General features: G+C 40.7%; 1 protein-coding gene across 3 annotated transcripts in view; it reads left to right on the top strand.

Moving 5' to 3' along the window:
- Positions 1-213: 213 nt before the first annotated feature.
- LOC127442467 (low-density lipoprotein receptor-related protein 8-like) overlaps positions 214-18,419 on the top strand; it is a 162,511-nt gene continuing 144,305 nt past the window's right edge. For all 3 annotated transcript variants that reach the window (XM_051700521.1, XM_051700520.1, XM_051700519.1), the window contains exons 1-2: positions 214-343; positions 805-936. In XM_051700521.1, coding sequence (XP_051556481.1) covers positions 277-343; positions 805-936 — 199 coding nt within the window. In that variant the 5' untranslated portion in view covers positions 214-276. The remainder of the gene's footprint in view (positions 344-804; positions 937-18,419) is intronic.

The following is an 18,419-nucleotide window of genomic DNA, read 5'->3' as shown; positions in this document are numbered from 1 at the left end:
GAATTCAAAAATCAGTCCACTGACAATTTGAATTAGTCTATATTACTTTCAAATATATTTCAATGTCTTGTCTTGACTATAGTCTCTAGTAATGAATGCTTGATAGCACACTGCCCCTTCAGTACAGTTATTATTCTTACCGCCAGTGGTCCGCTTACGTTTCATATCGTCATTGATTCAAATTGCCAGTGAATCTATTGGAGATGCTGTGAAGGAGCGCCGACGCCATCCGGACACGCTTTTGTTTGTGGATGAACACTCCAAACCGTTTCGGAAATGTGGACAGAAATTGGGAAATTATTATTTTTTCATTTTCTATTGTCGGAATTATACTCAACGAAAGGTTTGTTATTTTCTTGTTCAATCAAATTATTTGGAGCATTTTTTGAATGGACTGAATGAATGTTGCTGTGTTGGTTTTTCGTGGTTGCGCGTGTACACCAAACACGCTTGATACTCTTACGGGCTTTATTACACCATTGCGTTCCCGCACACCATCATTACAGAAACCATCACTGGTCTTTTTATTATTTTTATTATTTATTTTTATTTTTTATTTTATTTTTTTTAATCATAACAGCAGTGTAAACGCTTGCATTTGCTTTGAAAATGTAACGATGTGGCTGTTTTCTTTATTTCCTCATTGCACTCATGCGCTTGTTGAAATAGAATTGCTGCTCAGACGCAAATCTGCTTTGAATTCGTTCAGTTCAATCACTTGTTATTGTGCAGTGGTAAATAAAAACTGCACCCCTTTGATATGATAATTTGTTTTTTGGCACTGACCGAGATTATTGTACGCAGGTGCTGAAACAGGCATTGAAACGGAGTGCGAGGATGGACAGTTTCAGTGCAACAATAAGAGATGTATTCCCACCATATGGAGATGTGATGATGATGATGACTGCTCGGACAACAGCGATGAGGAGAACTGCCGTGAGTAACGTTTAATGACAGAGATGTGAAAAGAGCAGACACAAAACAACAGGTCAAAAGCTGTGATATTAGGAACAAATCAAAAACAAACAATGAGCTCAGATGCATTAGCAATAAAGTACTTGACAAGGTTTAAAATAATAACTTCTTTTGATTAAATTTGCTCTATTGTTTGCACTAGGCTTTTTGTCATACACCTATTACTCCAGTGAATATTTTATTCTTGAAAGTCAAGTTTTGTAAAGCCACACACTTTAGAAAAGCTATTGAACATTTCCACCGTTAATGGCCAGAAACAGATACAGTGGTAACGCGTTACAATAAGGTTCTATTTGTTAACATAAGCAAATGCATTAGGTAACATGAACTAACAAAGAAAAATATATTTTTTTACAGCATTTATTAATCTTGGTTAATGTTAATTTTAAAAGATACAATTGTGCATGGTAATTGTATGTTGTTAATAATACATTAAAGGAATAGTAAAGCCCAAAATGAAAATTCTCTCATCATGACTTTCTTTCTTCTACTGAACACAAACTAATATTTTTAGAAGAATATTTCAGCTCTGTAGGTCTATACAATGCAAGTGAATGGTGACCAGAAATTTGAAGCTCTAAAATGCACATAAAGGCAGCATAAAAGTAATCCATATGATTAAAACTGGTTAAATGGTTAAATCTATATCTCCAGAAGTGATATAAAAGGTGTGGTTGAGAAACAGATCAATATTTAAGTCCTTTTTTACTATAAATCTACAATTTCACTTTCACATTCAACCACCTGGTTGGGGTGGATATTTATAGTAAAAAAGGATTTAAATATTGATCTGTTTCTCACCTACACCTATCATATCACTTCTGAAGACATGGATTAAACCACTGGAGTTTTACAGATGACATTCATGCTGCCTTTATGTCCTTTTGGAGCTTCTGAGATCTGGTCACCATTCACTTGCATTGTATGGACATACAGAGCTGAAATTTTCTTCTAAAAACCTTCATTTATGTTCAGCATTGTTTCAACTGGCAGTGAGAATGAACCAGCCACTAACACATAAACTACCCAACACTGTGAAAATAACCCAATCACATGATCCAACAACAGGCTCAACTCAGCATTTGGATTGAAAAAAATAACCCAGCAACCCATTTATTTTTTTTAGTGTATTGTTCATTGTTAGTTCATGTTAACTGATGTAAATGAATACAACCTTATTGTAAAGTGTTACCGATAGAGTAAAACATGTTGACTTTTTGTGACATGTCCCAAGATCAGGGCATGTTGTCATGCTAGTTGTCACAATGGGAACCTGCCATTTAATAGCCTATTACAGCTACATTTAAGCACTAAAACAAATAGGATTCCTGTGATTTATGAAACTGCAAAAATGTAAAGGTAACATAAAAAAATAAATAAATTGTAATTAAACTACAACATTTAAAACACAGCTTGCCCTGACCTGAAATTTATGAATAATAACCTTGTGATAAGAACACAGTTCCTTGCATTAATGTACATTATGCCAGTGTGGTTTTGTTGTGTTTGCTTGTTTACAACATTGATGATATTGGAATTTTAGTTTGGTTTACATACACAGAAATTATTCTAATTTGAGACAGTTTGAACTAGGTGTTAATGAGATATAGTTCTTGTGACAAACTTCCATGTGACAACTAGACTCCCGTTTTTTTCTTTTGATTTTCAATAGTTTAAACATTCGGATGATTAATTTAGCAATACTGTTCATAATCATTATAAGCCTTTAAGTGTTTGAAGACCAGAATCACACTCTTTCTTTAACAAGATTATTTTCATCGTTCTAGTGTAAGCAACTGAAAATGTTAGAAACTCTGATTTGAGTGTTTTAGGAGCATAGGGAAGGAAAACAAAAATTGTGGAATTCATCCAGACAGACATTCACAACATGACATGTATTGTTCATTCATTTAAGGGTTCATTGCAACACAAGAACAGTCCATGCATTAGCCTACAGATTCATAACTCACTCTCCCACTGGTTTTGCGTGTCTTGCCTCATGCTAGTCTTCTTGAGGCCATAAGCTTAAAACAGGTCAAAGAGAGGGTTTGTTTTCTTAAATAATTAATGTGTCATGGCATCATGCGCCTGTTGAATTTACTGTTGTGACTGCTTTTTAAAATTGCTTTCAACCTAGAACAGTCATGCAGTCTTCACTTATTGCATCCATGCAATGCAACACTTCCTTGTGCAATTCTGTCACACTACATGGATGAGTCTGGTCAATTATAACAGGACACAATGTATGTGATTGTCTGTTTGTTCTTTCTGGTTTAGATCAGAATGAGACTGAGCATTTGATTTTTTACAAACAGCTAGCTTGATTTTTTGGCTATACAAGTGGATAAATGGATACTTGATCCATATAATTTTACACCTAGTACCACCAACTACTGGCACAGAAACAGCTGACCTCCACCCAAATGGATTCCCCTTTTGCTCCTCCGTCCCATCCCCCCAGTGTCCCTTTATTCTGCTTCTGTAATACAGTCCCCACCCCCATTTCAAACACAACAGATTCAGCCACCCACTGTCTATACATCCTCTACTTATAAAGCATGACAAGGCCAGGCATATATGCGGAGAATCATGTGATTTATTCCGAATAACATGATTAATGACCTTCCCCTTCCATAGTGCACGTTAACGGCAAATGCAGCTGTTTGCTGATCATGTGTCATGAAGATGAGTCATTATTTTCAGGCTTATTGAGTTGTGCTGAACTGTCTTTCTGCAGTATAAAATTATTAATGAGCTGAGATTGAGAATGTAAAATGAATAATGTGTGGTATAATGTCTGACATGTAGCACATAACCATAGTACCGTAATAGTAATAAAAACATACATTGTCCTCAGACAGCTCTACTCTACTTATTGGTTATCCTGATGATAACTCTAAGGCTAGTTCAGCCAAAAATGGGGGCACAGAAACAGCTAAATCATTTAAAATAAATCTTATTACACAACAACAGTGACCACCCACTTTTTCAGCAGATTTGGTTCTGGAAGTATTTCCTTTTGATTTTCTCCTTAGGGATTCAAAAGATTCTTCAATAAACATCCATGAACCAAACCAACCAGCTCTGAGATTAATCAAAACATTACAAACACTGATTTGAGCAGAACAGTATATGTAAATCTAAAAAAGAGAGACAAAAGGAAAAAACATAGTACTTCAGTTCTTCTATAAGTGATTGAACTACTCATCCCACGAAAACTTGCGAATAATGTAATTACATAAAAACAATAGTAAAATATTGAAAGTTTAAATCATGTATTTTAAGTTTATTACAAAATATTCAGATATATATTCACAGTTTAGGGTGTAGGGAGACTACATTTTGTCGCGAGGAGCGTGAGGTCCGAGAACCACATCTGGGTGCGCCAGTAGGGTGCTACCAGGACGACCTGCTCCTCATCCTCCCTGACCTTGCACAGGGTCTGTGCAAGTAGGCTCACTGGGGGAAACACATATTTGCGTAGTCCAGGGGGCCAGCTGTGTGCCAGGGCATCTATACCGAGAGGTACCTTGGTCAGGGTGTACCAGAGCGGGCAGTGGGAAGATTCTCAGGTCTACCTGTGCCTGCCTGAATCGACTCCAAATCAGCTGGACCACCTGAGGGTGGAGTCTCCACTCTCCCCTGAGGGTAATCTGTCGTGACAGCGCGTCCGCTGCAGTGTTGAGGTCGCCCGGGATGTGAGTGGCTCGCAGCGACTTGAGGTGCTGCTGACTCCAGAGGAGGAGACGGCGGGCGAGTTGCGACATACAATGGGAGCGTAAACCGCCTTGATGGATGATGTATGCCACCGCTGCCGTGTTGTCTGTCCGAACTAACACATGCTTGCCCTGGATCAACGGCCAAAACCTCCGCAGGGCGAGCAGAATTGCCAACAACTCGAGGCCGTTGACGTGCCAACGCAGCCACGGGCCCGTCCAGGAGCCAGCGGCTGCATGCCCATTGCATACAACGCACCAGCCCGTTTTGGAGGCGTCTGTCATAACCACAACACGCCTGGAGACCTGCTCTAGGGGAACGCCTGCCCGTAGAAATGTGAGGTCGGTCCAAGGGCTGAAGAGGTGGAGACAGACTGGTGTGATGGCCACGCGATGTGTCCCGTGGTGCCATGCCCATCTCGGGACTCGAGTCTGGAGCCAGTGCTGAAGCAGTCACATATGCATCAACCCGAGCGGAGTGTCCACCGCTGAGGATGCCATATGCCCCAGGAGCCTCTGAAACAGTTTCAGTGGAACCGCTGTCTTCTGTCTGAACACCTTCAAGCAGGTCAGCACCGACTGTGCACGCTCGTTCATGAGGCGTGCCGTCATCGAGAAAAGTCATGCTCTGAACCGGGAGGAGCTTGCTCTTTTCCCAGTTGACCCGAAGCCCTAGTCGGCTGAGGTGCGAGAGCACCAGGTCCCTGTGCGCACACAACACAGTCATTGAGATAGTTGAGGATGCGAATGCCCACTTCCCTTAGCGGGGCAAGGGCTGCCTCTGCGACCTTTGTGAAGACACGAGGGGGCAAGGACAGGCCGAAAGTACATACCTTGTACTGATATGCCCGACCCTCGAATGCAAACCGCAGGAAGGGTCTGTGTCGAGGTAGAATCGAGACGTGGAAGTATGCGTCCTTCAGTTCTACTGCCGCGAACCAATCTTGATGCCGGACGCTCGCTAGAATGCGTTTTTGCATCAGCATCTTGAACGGGAGTCTGTGTAAAGCCCGGTTCAGTACTCGCAGGTCCAAGATTGGCCGCAACCCACCGCCTTTCTTCGGTACAATGAAGTAGGGGCTGTAAAACCCCTTCTTCATCTCGGCCGGAGGGACAGGCTCTATCGCACTCTTCCGTAGGAGGGTAGCGATTTCCACGCACAAGGTAGCAGCGTTCTCGCCCTTCACTGAGGTGAAGTGGACGCCACTGAACCTGGGCAGACACCTGGTGAACTGAATCGCGTAGCCAAGTCAGACGGTCCAGACCAGCCATCGCGACGGGTTGGAAAGCGCAAGCCACGCATCCAAGCACCGGGCCAGGGGGACCAAGTGGACAATCTCGTCGGATGTACCGGCGGGTGGGGCCTCGCGGCGGGGCGGAGCCTGATGTGCCACATCGTACCGTGGCCATGCTGAGTTCAGGGACATTAAAGCACTTACCTGGCTCCTTGTGACCACCCCCGGAACAGCCTGGGATGGGGGAGGAAGAGGCTTGTCCTCGTGACCCGTGGAGACCATCACATCGGGGGCGGATTTGTGCCACAGCTGGGCGCGCAGGGAGACCGCCGCTGGAGAGCCAAACCTGGCGAAATGGAATGGTGGACGGTGGTCATGATGACGGCCGTGAATGTGACCCATGGAACAAGGAAACCGCTCTTTTGCTGAACTTTTGGGTACCGCAGCCACTAGGGCATGCGGCGAAATTAAATGAAAAGGTAACAAAAGATTCTCCTCCCGGCCCTCAACCGGGGGATGGAGTGGTCTGCTTACCAGCTCCAGAGCAGCGGGTTTCCTCGTCCCTGGGTCGCCCGTCTCAGGGGCGCTTCGAAGCCTTTCTTGGGTTCTTGGCGGCCGGCTGTGAGACGGGTGGCGTCTGCTTCCTGCAGTGGGCTCCACGCCGTGGCTGGGCTGCAGCGGAGCTGGTGCAGTCACTGCAGGAGGATGCCCTTGGCGACGAGCAGACGGGGTGCGGGATCTTGAGCTGCGCCGGGGCAGGATGTGTTGGATAGCTTCCGTCTGCTGCTTCACCGCCGAGAACTGCTGGGCAAAGTCCTCGACGGTGTCGCTGAACAGGCCAACCTGGGAAATGGGGGCACCAAGGAACCGTGCCTTGTCGGCCTCTCCTATCTCGACCAGGTTGAGTGAAAGGTGGCGCTCCTGGACCACCAAGGTGGACATCACCCGCCCGAGAGACCGTACCGTGACCTTCGTCGCCCGGAGGGCGAGGTTGGTCATTGAGCGCAGTTCCTGCATCAATCCCAGGGCGGAACTACCCTCATGCAGTTCCTTTAGCGCCTTGGCTTGGTGGACTTGCAGGAGAGCAATGGCGTGCAGGGCGGAGGCGGCTTGTCCAGCGGCACCGTAGGCCTTGGCCGTCAGGGACGACGTAAACCTACAGGCCTTGGACGGGAGCTTCGGGTGCCCGCGCCATGTGCCGGCACTCTGTGGGCATAGGTGCATGAGAGCTCATCACCTTTGTGGGCTCCGAACAAGAGGTTAAACTCACCATGAGACGAGCCGGCGAACTCATCCAGAAGCCCGATCGGGGCAGACGAATGTGCTGGGGAATGGGAGGTCCGTGGGGGGATACCCGGCAGAGGTGGTCCCATTGAGGTCCCCAAATCGCCCCCAGTCCTAGCCGTGCTGGCCGCATACCTGTAGGTAGAAGGACCAAGACGGGGAGCCGCTGGGATGGCTTGCTTTCTTATGAAGGCAAGCCACGACCACAACGTTGCCATGGACATGTTCTCGTAATGAGTACATGATCCATCCACGAACGCTGTCTCCACATGGGTAGTGCCCAGACACAAAAGACAGTGATCGTGACTGTCAGAAGGCGAGAGATAATGACCGCAACCAGGAATAGCACACAAACGGAAAGGCATCTTTAAAAAGACGTTCCGTGTGTGCCGATCTTTTAGAGAAATATACTCTTTTATTACTGCCAAAGCACCCAGGAGCGTTCTCTGCAGTGCACCAGTGCAGAGGGGGAGAAGCCGCTGAAATGCGCCGTCAGATCCAGCAGAGGTGAATGAACAGCTGTGAGAATTCAGCTCAGTGAGCATCGACCGTTCGGCTCCGAAGAGAAAATCTGAATGAGTGGTTGCATACCAGCTCCTTTTATACCTGTATGTTCGGGGGAGTGGTATGCAAATACCACTTGCCAATTTTCATTGGCCTTTTTTCAAAGACCAGAGGTGTTTCGGGCTCCCAAGGGTGACCCCTAGTGTCACTACATCGACACAACATCGAGTGAGTGACAGATAGGGAATTTCCCTTTAGTCGGTACGTACTGCTGTGACCAGAGCTTGCTTTAAACTGGATTTTAAAACCATTGCATTTTTTTGTGGAGGTTTTATATGTTGGACAATAATGGTAGAGGTGGCAGGAAGGCTTCCCTTATTTTCGAAGACTAGATTCTCAGGAACGTTTTATATTTTTGTGTTTGAGTTTTTTTTTGTTTTTTTTTTTTGTTTTGTTTTTTTGCTTCATGTTTCATCAGAAAAACAAAGCATTACATCCAGGTCTTCAGCTTGGCTGACCTTTCAGAATTCAGAACATTGATTGGCTGTTTGCAACAAGTACACTGGAATGCTTACATTGCAATCCAATGATACACTGTAACAAATATCATATGGCAGATGCAATACAGAAACACAGCCCTTTCACCATCACCATAGTACCACAACCCCACGTGATCCCCGCACAGCTGTAGCCCCTGTCTGTGGGCTCCTCAAGAGGCTTTTCCCTCCATCTGCCAAAGAGGATCTTTTGTATTTTGCTCGTGTGAGAGCCCTGTCTCTGTGCAGACTCCCACTCAAAAAAAAAAAAAAAAAAAAGCACTCAAAGGCCACCAGTGGGAAGACCTGTACAGACCAGCAAAATAAAAGAGCAAAAAGGAGGGGAGTAAGACATGAGGTTGGATGTTCAAAGAGAAAATTAATAAGAAAACAAGGGCGATTCAAAACAGAAAAGTGTGAGAAATAAGCTGCAAGACTGAACGGTGATCTTTAGACCTGGATTCTGGGCAAGAGAATGCTGTCTCTGTATCAGATTATGAAGCGTAAATTTCTTTATAATGATGAAGACTCATGAGATGCCTTCTTTCTGATGGAGTTTAGGAGATTTCCATTAGCACATAACTAAGCTGATTTGCTGAGTTTTAACTACTGTAATATCGTCATGTAGACCATATGTAACTTCTTCCTGCATTGGGATGCTTAACTTGTTCATTTTGTTTTAATTTACTGATTCGTTCAGTGATAATTTCTGGGGATTGCAAATTTATGCCAGTAGGTGGCGACAAATAATCTTCTTTTATGTAACGAGTAAGTCATTAATTCGTTGACCTAACTGATTCGTTAAAAAACACTGAGTCATTCAACATTGAAACAATGGAAGTAAATTAGAATGGCTCATTAAAAGGTTTTCAGTCTTTTCCAGTTTTTCATTCACTATCGAAACACCACTAGTTCAAAACCAGAGAATGAGAGCAATGCTGAGAGTACTGTGTTTAATGCTTTGGCTTCTTTTGAAACAATTTTTTTTGCTGGCAGAAATCAAATGCTCGAACTAACTGGTCGAATTTTGTCTGAAAGAAAATAATATTATTTACCTGTTTGTTGAACTGAAGCAATATCACACTTGCAGTTGTGGTATTGTAAAAACGACATAATTGGCTAATCTGGGCATACAAGCATAGTTCATGCAATGTCTAATCAGCCAATTGTGTGGCTGCAGTGCATAAAATCATGCAGATATGGGTCAGGAGCTTCATTTAATGTTCAAATCAACCATTAGAATTGTGGAAAAAAATGTGATCTCAGTGATTTCAACTGTGGAATGATTTTTGGTGCAAGATAGGCTGGTTTGAGTATTTCTGTAACTGCTGATCTCCTGGGAGTTTTACACACAACAGTCTCTAGAGTGTGCTCAGAATGGTGCCAAAAACAAAAAAAAAAACATTCATTGAGCAGCAGTTCTGCGAACAGAAACACATTGTTAATGAGAGAGGTCAATGGAGAACTGATATGAGCTGACAGAAAGGCTAGGGTAACTCAGATAACCACTCTGTACAATTGTAGTGAGCAGAACAGCATCTCAGAATGCACAACACGTCAAACCTTGAGGCGGATGGGCTACAACAGCAGAAGACCACGTTGGGCTCCACTTCTGTCTGCCAAGAACAGAAAACTGAGGCCGCAGTGGGTCTACCATCTGTGCACCTCAGCAGAAATTGAGATTCATTAGACCAGGCTATGTTTTTCCAGTCTTTAACTGTCCACTTTTGGTGAGCCTGTGCCCATTGCATTGGTTATCTTAGCAGAGTTTCCGTAGCCTTTATGTCAGCTCGAACCAGTCTGGCCATTCTCTGTTGACCTCTCTCATCAACAAGGCGTTTTTGTCCGCAGAACTTCTGCTCACTGGATTTTCTTTTTTTCTTCTTTTTTGGCACCATTCTGAGTAAACTCTAGAGATTGTTGTGCGTGAAAATCCCAGGTGCAGAAATACTCAAACCAGCCCATCTGGCACCAACAATCATGCAATGGTCGAAATCACTGAGATCAAATTTTTTCCCCATTCTGATGGTTTATGTGAACATTAACTGAAGCACCTGAACCGTATCTGCTTGATTTTATGCATTGCACTGCTGCCACACAATTGGCTGATTAGATAATCGCATGAATAAGTAGGTGTACAAGTGTACCTAATAATGTGGTCAGTGAGTGTATGTTCATTGTGTTCATGGCTATGACTTCATGAAGATTTCTGAAGGACTTGTTTTTGCAGCTTAGTTGAACTGGGAATGGAACTTTCTGAAAGTTAAAGTAGGTTTTTTTACTTCAAAAGAGAAAGAAAAAAATCCAAAAATTCTTCAGAACTGAGCATTTTTATCAGGTGCTTTCACTGATTCGCAGCAACCAATCTCAGATTTACCTTATAGAAGACTTGACTTTTGAAGACCTATGCTTTGGACTGTGGGATTAGTGTCTTGAGCTAACCAAGTCTCCTTATCCCTACAGCAGATTAGCAGTTTGAGAGGTGTCTTCTTTTTTTTTTCTGCCTCCCCCTTCCATGTCATCTGGCTACTTGAGCCGGCACCCCGATGTGGCTATTAGGAAATCTGTGGTTCAAATCCACCCATTATCTGTGATTAGTCAGGGTGATGCCATTGGAAGATTAGTGGATGCTAAGCAAGAGAGCTTAAAATTGAAACCAAGGAATGGCATGGAATCAGTTTTACACAGATTTACCCGCTGCATAGTTTGATACTTCCTTGTGCATACTCAAAGAACTTGCCACTTTAATTAATGGAAAGTTCAATATGCGTGATGCTGATATTGCTTGTGGTCAAACTGTAACTCGGGATACGTTTATTCTATATTAATGTTTCATATATATATATATATATATATATATATATATATATTTACTGTATGTAATCAATTTTCATTTATATCAGTGATTGATATTTGACCTCTTGCTCTATGAAAACCACAATGAGAATGCATCCAGCAGCACATCAGATGTTCCTGTATTCAACTGGTAGAAAATTGTGTCAGCAATGCCAAGGTCATCACGGGTTTGATTCCCAGAGAACACATGTACGGCTGTACACATGTAGCCTACCTTGAATGCCTATAAGTTGCTGTGGGGACAAAATGTATGCCAAAAGCATTTATGCAAATGAAGGTTTATACTGTAGGGGAAAATCTTTCAGACAGTGGGCATCTGTTTACATTTAGGATTTATTTAGTTTTGTGAGAGGCGGGCGTTAAAAGTGAAATTCAAATGTAAATCTGTCTATAAATATGTTTTTTTTTTGTGTTTTTTTTTTTTTTTTTTGCTCATCACCTCAAAGTTATTGGTGCAAATAACAAATGTATGATGTAAGCTGTTGTGAAGCATAAAATGTGTAGTTCTAGTGGGTGATACTTCAGGTCTTGTGAAAAAACCAAAGGTATGGTGAGTTTTATAGTGAATCTCATGAAAACAAGAAAACAATAACAATCTCCTATATTTCTTTACAATCTAAAGGAATTATATTTTTGCTTCAAGAAAGTGAAGCTTATTTAAGGGCATTTCTTTATTTTTGCAGATACATTTGACATTATTTTTATGGCAGTTATGCTAAGCACATTTCCTTCCAAATGCTCATTAATGTAATACATGATGTGTAAATAGTTTACTATTTAATAATATAATCTATCTATCTATCTATCTATCTATCTATCTATCTATCTATCTATCTATATTAATTACAGTAATGAGAATTTGGGAAAATGTGCTTAATTGTCAGGAATAGGCCTAATTTCCTTTAACACTAACTATGATTTCTGATTTCTTTCTTTTGATTTTGGGGTGAAATATGACCTTTGCCAGACAGGTGTTTGGTTTTGGATATGCGTTTAGTTAGAATTTAGATCAAGATTATTTATTTTTTTACTACCCAGTAGTCTTGGAGATTCTTATCTGCCTCACATGTTATGATTATTGCTTTTATTGTGCTGTGTGTTGTCCTGCTCACATGTAATTGCAAAGAATTTGCAGTGATTACTATTTGATCCATGTTATTAGCTTAGGCCTCCCTGGATCAATAACATATGCCAGATGACTGAGAGCTTCATAACACACAGATCAGTGTAATGATGCTAAATCGTTGCAATGTTAACGCCACTGACTATCGTTCTTGGTTTTTTTCTTTCTGCATTACACAAAAATTGAGAGAATTTAGTTCAATATCCCATTGTTATCTTTTAACAATGATTTGCCCTGTTGAAATCCATTTCTGCATATCTAATATGATGGATATGAAGTGAAACACAATAGATAAAACTGCAGAAAGACTACAGAGAATGCAATAACTTTATGCGGACTGATTTTTAAATTTCTTATGAGATAAAGAAAATTAGAACACTTCTCAACAGAGCAGACATCAAAGACTCATTGTAGTCTTTCATGAGAGACATGGAGAAGCACAATATCTGGTAGCTCACTTGATATAAAGACATTTTGGGCCTTTTTCAGTCACTCAGTTTTAACAACTGCTGTAAGGAATCCATGATATAGATATAATAAAATAGTCTTTCTGTGTCACATAAGTAAAGGAATGCCACAGATTTTTATAAACTGACCAAGTCCGTTTGATGTCAGAGTTTGGTTTATTTGGTTGGAGTGAATGCAGTTTTCCGACATCGGGTGCATTTTGTTAATGCTAGTCCACTTAAAAAGGCCAACTGGGGTACAGTACATGTGAACTTTTCATTTGGCATGAAAGCAATCCGGCCTACCTTGTAGACGCAAAACACTATTACTAACGTAAAATTAGCATATTTAGCATTTCATTTAGCCTTGCAAGCACGAAGAGGTCTAACATTCAGATGTTTTTTGCAATCAGTTTCAGCACCGTATTTCGGCACCATGAGTAATTGCTTCCGTAGTTTCATGGCTCCAGCATCTCTGAATACTGCATGGAGGGCAGTGTATAATGTGGTCTATTGTCTCTTTATTTTCACAATATTGATTTATGGGTAATATGCTAATGAGGGGCAGCCAGAAAACCACATTACTTTGCACATCTGACTTACCATGACTTAGCTCAGTGTTTCTCAATTTTTTCAGGTCATGCCCCCCTTTGTAACAAGAAAAAGTAATCTTATCGAAAATAATTTTGTTTTTACTGCAAAAAAAAAAAAAAATAAAATAAAAAAAATGCTTTTAAAAGATTCAACTATTTTTTATTTCATCTTCATTTGACTAAAAATGTTTTATTTAAAAATACAATGAAAACTGAAAACTTTTTTTTAAAATCCGCATCCAGTAATAATAAAGTTAGCCAACATTCTCTAATGTTAAGTCAGCCATTTAACAAGCACATACTATAATGGTATTGAGGTCTTACTGTGTAAGTTTTCCCACACACTCCACATTGTGATGCTAGGCTATAGTTCAAGCTAAATCAATCTGTAGATCCACTGTCTACCTATAATCAGTCCATGTGACTAATCTGGAGGAAATCTGACCAACTCCTGACTTTATATGCAAATGTATAGACCAGTATACACTTCTAAAGTACATGTCAGAAACTGTCCATGGCTGTGTCCAAAACATAAGGTAGCTGCTTTGCTTTCTAGTCAGTCAATGACACAACGTTCAGCATTTTTGTATAGTGCATTCCAAAGGTTTCAATGTGACTTCCAAGGCACCATAATGTCCCCTCTTATGATCTAAAACAAATTCAATTGAGCTTTAGACATAACCAAACAATTTAACAATGCTTATTTCTTGGTAGAAATAGAGTATAACTTAATAATAACTTAAATTGAAAAATATGGACATTTATACTGTAAATTAATTTCTTTCAACTGCTCCTTAAGACTTCATTTTTATTCTTTCAACCAACTGCCCAACCACACACAGATGCGTTATCATTGGCTGTGAGTTTGTCTATGCTGCCAGCAAAAACTGACCAAATGAAGGCATCTTAGTTGTTATGATGTTGCACAAATTAGAGCTGCCCCTAATAGTCGACCAAACGTTAGTCGATGAGAAGAGTCTTGATCGACCAAGTTTTGATTGGTCGGTTGGTCGCAGAAAAAAAAAAAACTCCACAGGAAACCGACGAACACCGGTATTACCGCTGGTTGGACGCTAGGTGGTACTATGGGGTTATTTTCATTAAGCAGGGTTAGGGTTAAGCCTACACAATAAAACAAGACACCTTGATTTAAAACTTTGAACTTTATTTTATATTCATTTTAACTAAAAATTCAAATGAAACTGGAAAACAATTAAGTGCAATTAAAATGTGTGTTGTTCACATTTTTGAAAGATGGCTTTACAACAGTTGTCAACATCTCTCTGGCAAAGAACCTACTTCATCTGTGCACTCTCTACCGGTCGGGTATTTCATTGTCGGGAAAATACATCATGTGTGTGAATAAATTTGTTTTGTTCCCTCCTTCTCACACACACACACACACACACACACACACACACACACACATATACACATAAATATATCGCAATATCCAATTACATCGGAAACCCCGGGGCTGAGGGATCGGTGAGTATTCTTGAAAATTAAAGTAATTATTTAAAAAACTTAAACCAAATACATTTCTAAATTCAAATTGCACTCCAAACGAAACGAAAAAGCAAATAAAATAATGAAGTGATAAAAGATAAGTAACCACTTTTCCATTTACCATCAGGTAAGTATTCGTCTAAACATGCAGGCGGAAAATTACTTACACAAATGAAGACAAAAACAATTATAAATGTAAAAATAATAATTATAATGATGACAATAATCACTGAAATATAAATCATGGTTCGAGGTGAATGTGTTTTTGTATTATTTTATGTTTTAATCACAGATGTATAGGCTGCAGTGATGTGGTCACAATGAACTTCTCTGTGAAAATAAAGCGAACTGAACTCAAAGCACCTCTTGAGCTGAGATCTGAGGTCATTTACAGCACTCATAGATGATACTGTTCTTGCAAAAAAAAAAAATTCAGAAGACAGAAACAAAGAAAGAGTGAGAACCCTTTACATGCACGTGTTCCACGAGACTGCACGCCTCCGTACAAACAGTGTGTCATACATGCCCGTAGACAACTTTTCTGTCATCTGTTCTTAATAATATAATAAAGTGTGTTTCTTCAAGTGCGTATCTGTGTGTCTACAGGCAAATTATTTGTAATATTAATTTGATCATAATAATAGCCTAATAATAATAATAATAATAATAATTTTATACATTAATGGGAAAGCAAGCCAAATATTGTCTTGATATGGTCAAAGGCATCAGCTATTGGCGATCACTCTGACCATCATCAATTCCCGAGATAATCGTCTGTCGGCACAACTCTAATGTGCATTTCTCTCTACAAATTAACGAAATGTTCAGACAGTCTCTTTGCTGGTTTTCCCGACACATTCAGAATCATTACCGCTTTTGCTGGTGTCGCTGCGTCTTGCTTCGTGCGTGCGCTTGTTCAATCTATATTTTAAAGGCTCATTATTACTGTTTAGTATTTCTCTGTAATATGTTGAATAGTGTTAGCAATGTTACTTATAACATTCTTTCTCAGCCCTGGAACTCAAACCATTTTCTGATGCTCCCCAATATATATATATTTAAGTAATAAAATTAATATCATAAACGTGCGACTAGTCGACTAACGGCTTAAATTAACGCCTACTAGTCGACTAGGAAAAACTTTGGTCGGGGGCAGCCCTAGCACAAATATTGGATTTGAACATTCCTTGATGCATTTCTACCACTGTATAGCCTACTGCCTGATAATGCACCAAAATGATCACACAATCAACATGTTGCTTCTGAGAGTTTATTGTACCCTGAAATCAACCCCATTTAGTCAAATTACTGACAAGCGTCATCCCCCATCATCTTTGCATCAATTCAAGTGTTAAGACATTTCCATCTAGCGCTACTGATAGCATGTTGTGCGAACAACCTCTGAGACACGGGTTCTGGTCTTGTGGGAAGTAATTGTGTTCTCATAAACAATGGTGAGTGTGATTTGGAAGTTGCATTTTTTGCTCTAAAATTTTAATCCACTGACGGGTAGGTTTAGAGTTGGAGGTTGGGGGCAGAGCTTAAAAATATGCATTCCTGTTGACAATATTACACAATTTACTAGAAATACAACTCTTTTTTTTGGCGCCACTCTCTGGACATATCACCCGGAACCTGCAGCTCACACATGCCCATACGTTCAAAAACATTTTCAGCTTTGGCCATTGGTAGGCAGTGATAATTACTGATAAATTTAAACTGAAGTCATTTCCACCTACTGTTGCCGAATTCACTGCACCCAGAGGAACATGCCCTTTTTTAAATCCTTTTGCTGATTTGCTTTTCCTCTCCTTGATACACAAACTTGTATGGCAATTTGACAAAAATTGGCCTAATCTTTTCAAAGCAACTTGAAATGAAAGCCATCAAGCAGTCAACAGGCTAGGTGCTATTGAGTATTAGAGAAACCTCAGGAGAAAACAAGACTAGAAAGTGAAACCCAGCCTCCTCCACCTGGAAAACTATCATTAAGCCACAGTCATGGTTGAAATCTACTGTAGCTTGAAGGAGCCTAACTGAGAGCAGTTCTCACTTTTAAGGCTTCAGTCTAGTGCACCTCTAATGTTTAAGCTCTGAAGCCAGATTGCAACATGCCTCCTGCCGTGTACCTCCCGACCCCAGTGAGGCTAGTGTGTGGTGATCAAAGCTCTGCCCTGAGGAGGTGTCCAAATTTGTAATTTCGTAATTTTTGACGAAAGCTGTCCAGAGAAGAAGGGGTCTAGAATCATGTTAGGACTTAACAGTGCAGCTTTGACAAAAAAAATTGTGCCCTTCCATCGTGCTTTGGGGACATATTAAGATGCCTGAGAATGAAAAAAAGAAGCGGATTAGTGATTAGCACTCGGGCTGTGCAGTACTACATATTTTCAAGATCGACAAGTTGGTGAGTTGTCTGAACGACTTTTCAGACAGATTGATCTCACTGTGAATTCAGCCACTGTAGGTCAAAATGCCAACAACTGCCCCCAGTGGCTGAAAATGGAAGTTGTTGAATGTATGTCCACGTGTGAGCTTCAGTTTCCAGGTGAAATGTCTACAGTGTGGCATCAAAAGCAAGTTGAAAAGAGAGTTGTTTTTAGGTGTAAATGATGTAATACAGTCAACAGGAATGCATATTTTATTACCCATACGCCTTAACCCAATGCCCCAACCCTAAACGTAACCGTTAGTAGAGTAAAAACGTAATCTTAAAGGGTTAGTTCACCCAAAAATGAAAGTTCTCTCTTCATTTACTCACCCTCATTCTGCTGAACACAAACAAAGATATTTAGAAGAACATTTCAGCTCTGTAGGTCTTTACAATGCAAGTGAATGGTGACCAAAATGTTGAAGCTTCAAAAGCACATAAAAGCAGCATTAAAATAATCCATAAGACTCCAGTGGTTTAATCCACATCTTCAGAAGCGATACGATAGGTGTGGGTGAGAAACAGATCAATATTTAAGTCCTTTTTTACTATCAATCTCCACTTTCACTTTCACATTCTTGTTTTGTTTTTGGCAATTCATATTCTTCATGCATATCGCCACCAACTGGGCAGGGAGGAGAATTTCGACTCTCTGTATTTTTGTAGCTGCTGTGGCATTTATCAAATAATTCCTTGTGCTCAGATACCAAAGACAAGTGCAGCTGTACATCCATCTTCAATGCCGGTTCCTTGTTGTTCTTCTTTAGGTTTAATGTTGGTTTGCTAAGTAACTTTTGGTGCATTGGCATCACCAACTTTGGGAGTAGTGGCTTCAACAGCTCGGGACACGTGACTAAAAGCACTTTTCTCATTGGTCCGTCAGTTTTGTTCGCAGTCCAAAGAAAAAATCGGACAGCTCTAGGTAGGGGTGGGCGATATGACCAAAATCCTATATCACGATATGAGTAATTTTATATCACAATAACGGTATATATCACAATGTGGTTGCATTTTTCTGAAAAATCAATACAGTTGTATTATATGTTAAACCATGTCGCAATGTGTAATTTTGAGTAATCCAGTCAGTGATTTAAATACTTTATAAATTAAAACTTCATCTTATATAATTTTCTCTTTATTCTGAACTCGACAAACATAGTCAAAGTAAATGCCACATTTCAGTCTGATGATGAGCACCAATTCCTCCTCCTTCT

Source organism: Myxocyprinus asiaticus, chromosome 6 (assembly GCF_019703515.2).
Source record: "Myxocyprinus asiaticus isolate MX2 ecotype Aquarium Trade chromosome 6, UBuf_Myxa_2, whole genome shotgun sequence".
NCBI classification, from domain to species: Eukaryota; Metazoa; Chordata; class Actinopteri; order Cypriniformes; family Catostomidae; genus Myxocyprinus; species Myxocyprinus asiaticus.
The sequence above is the reverse complement of the archived record's forward strand: the minus strand, read 5'-3'. Positions and strand labels throughout refer to the sequence as shown.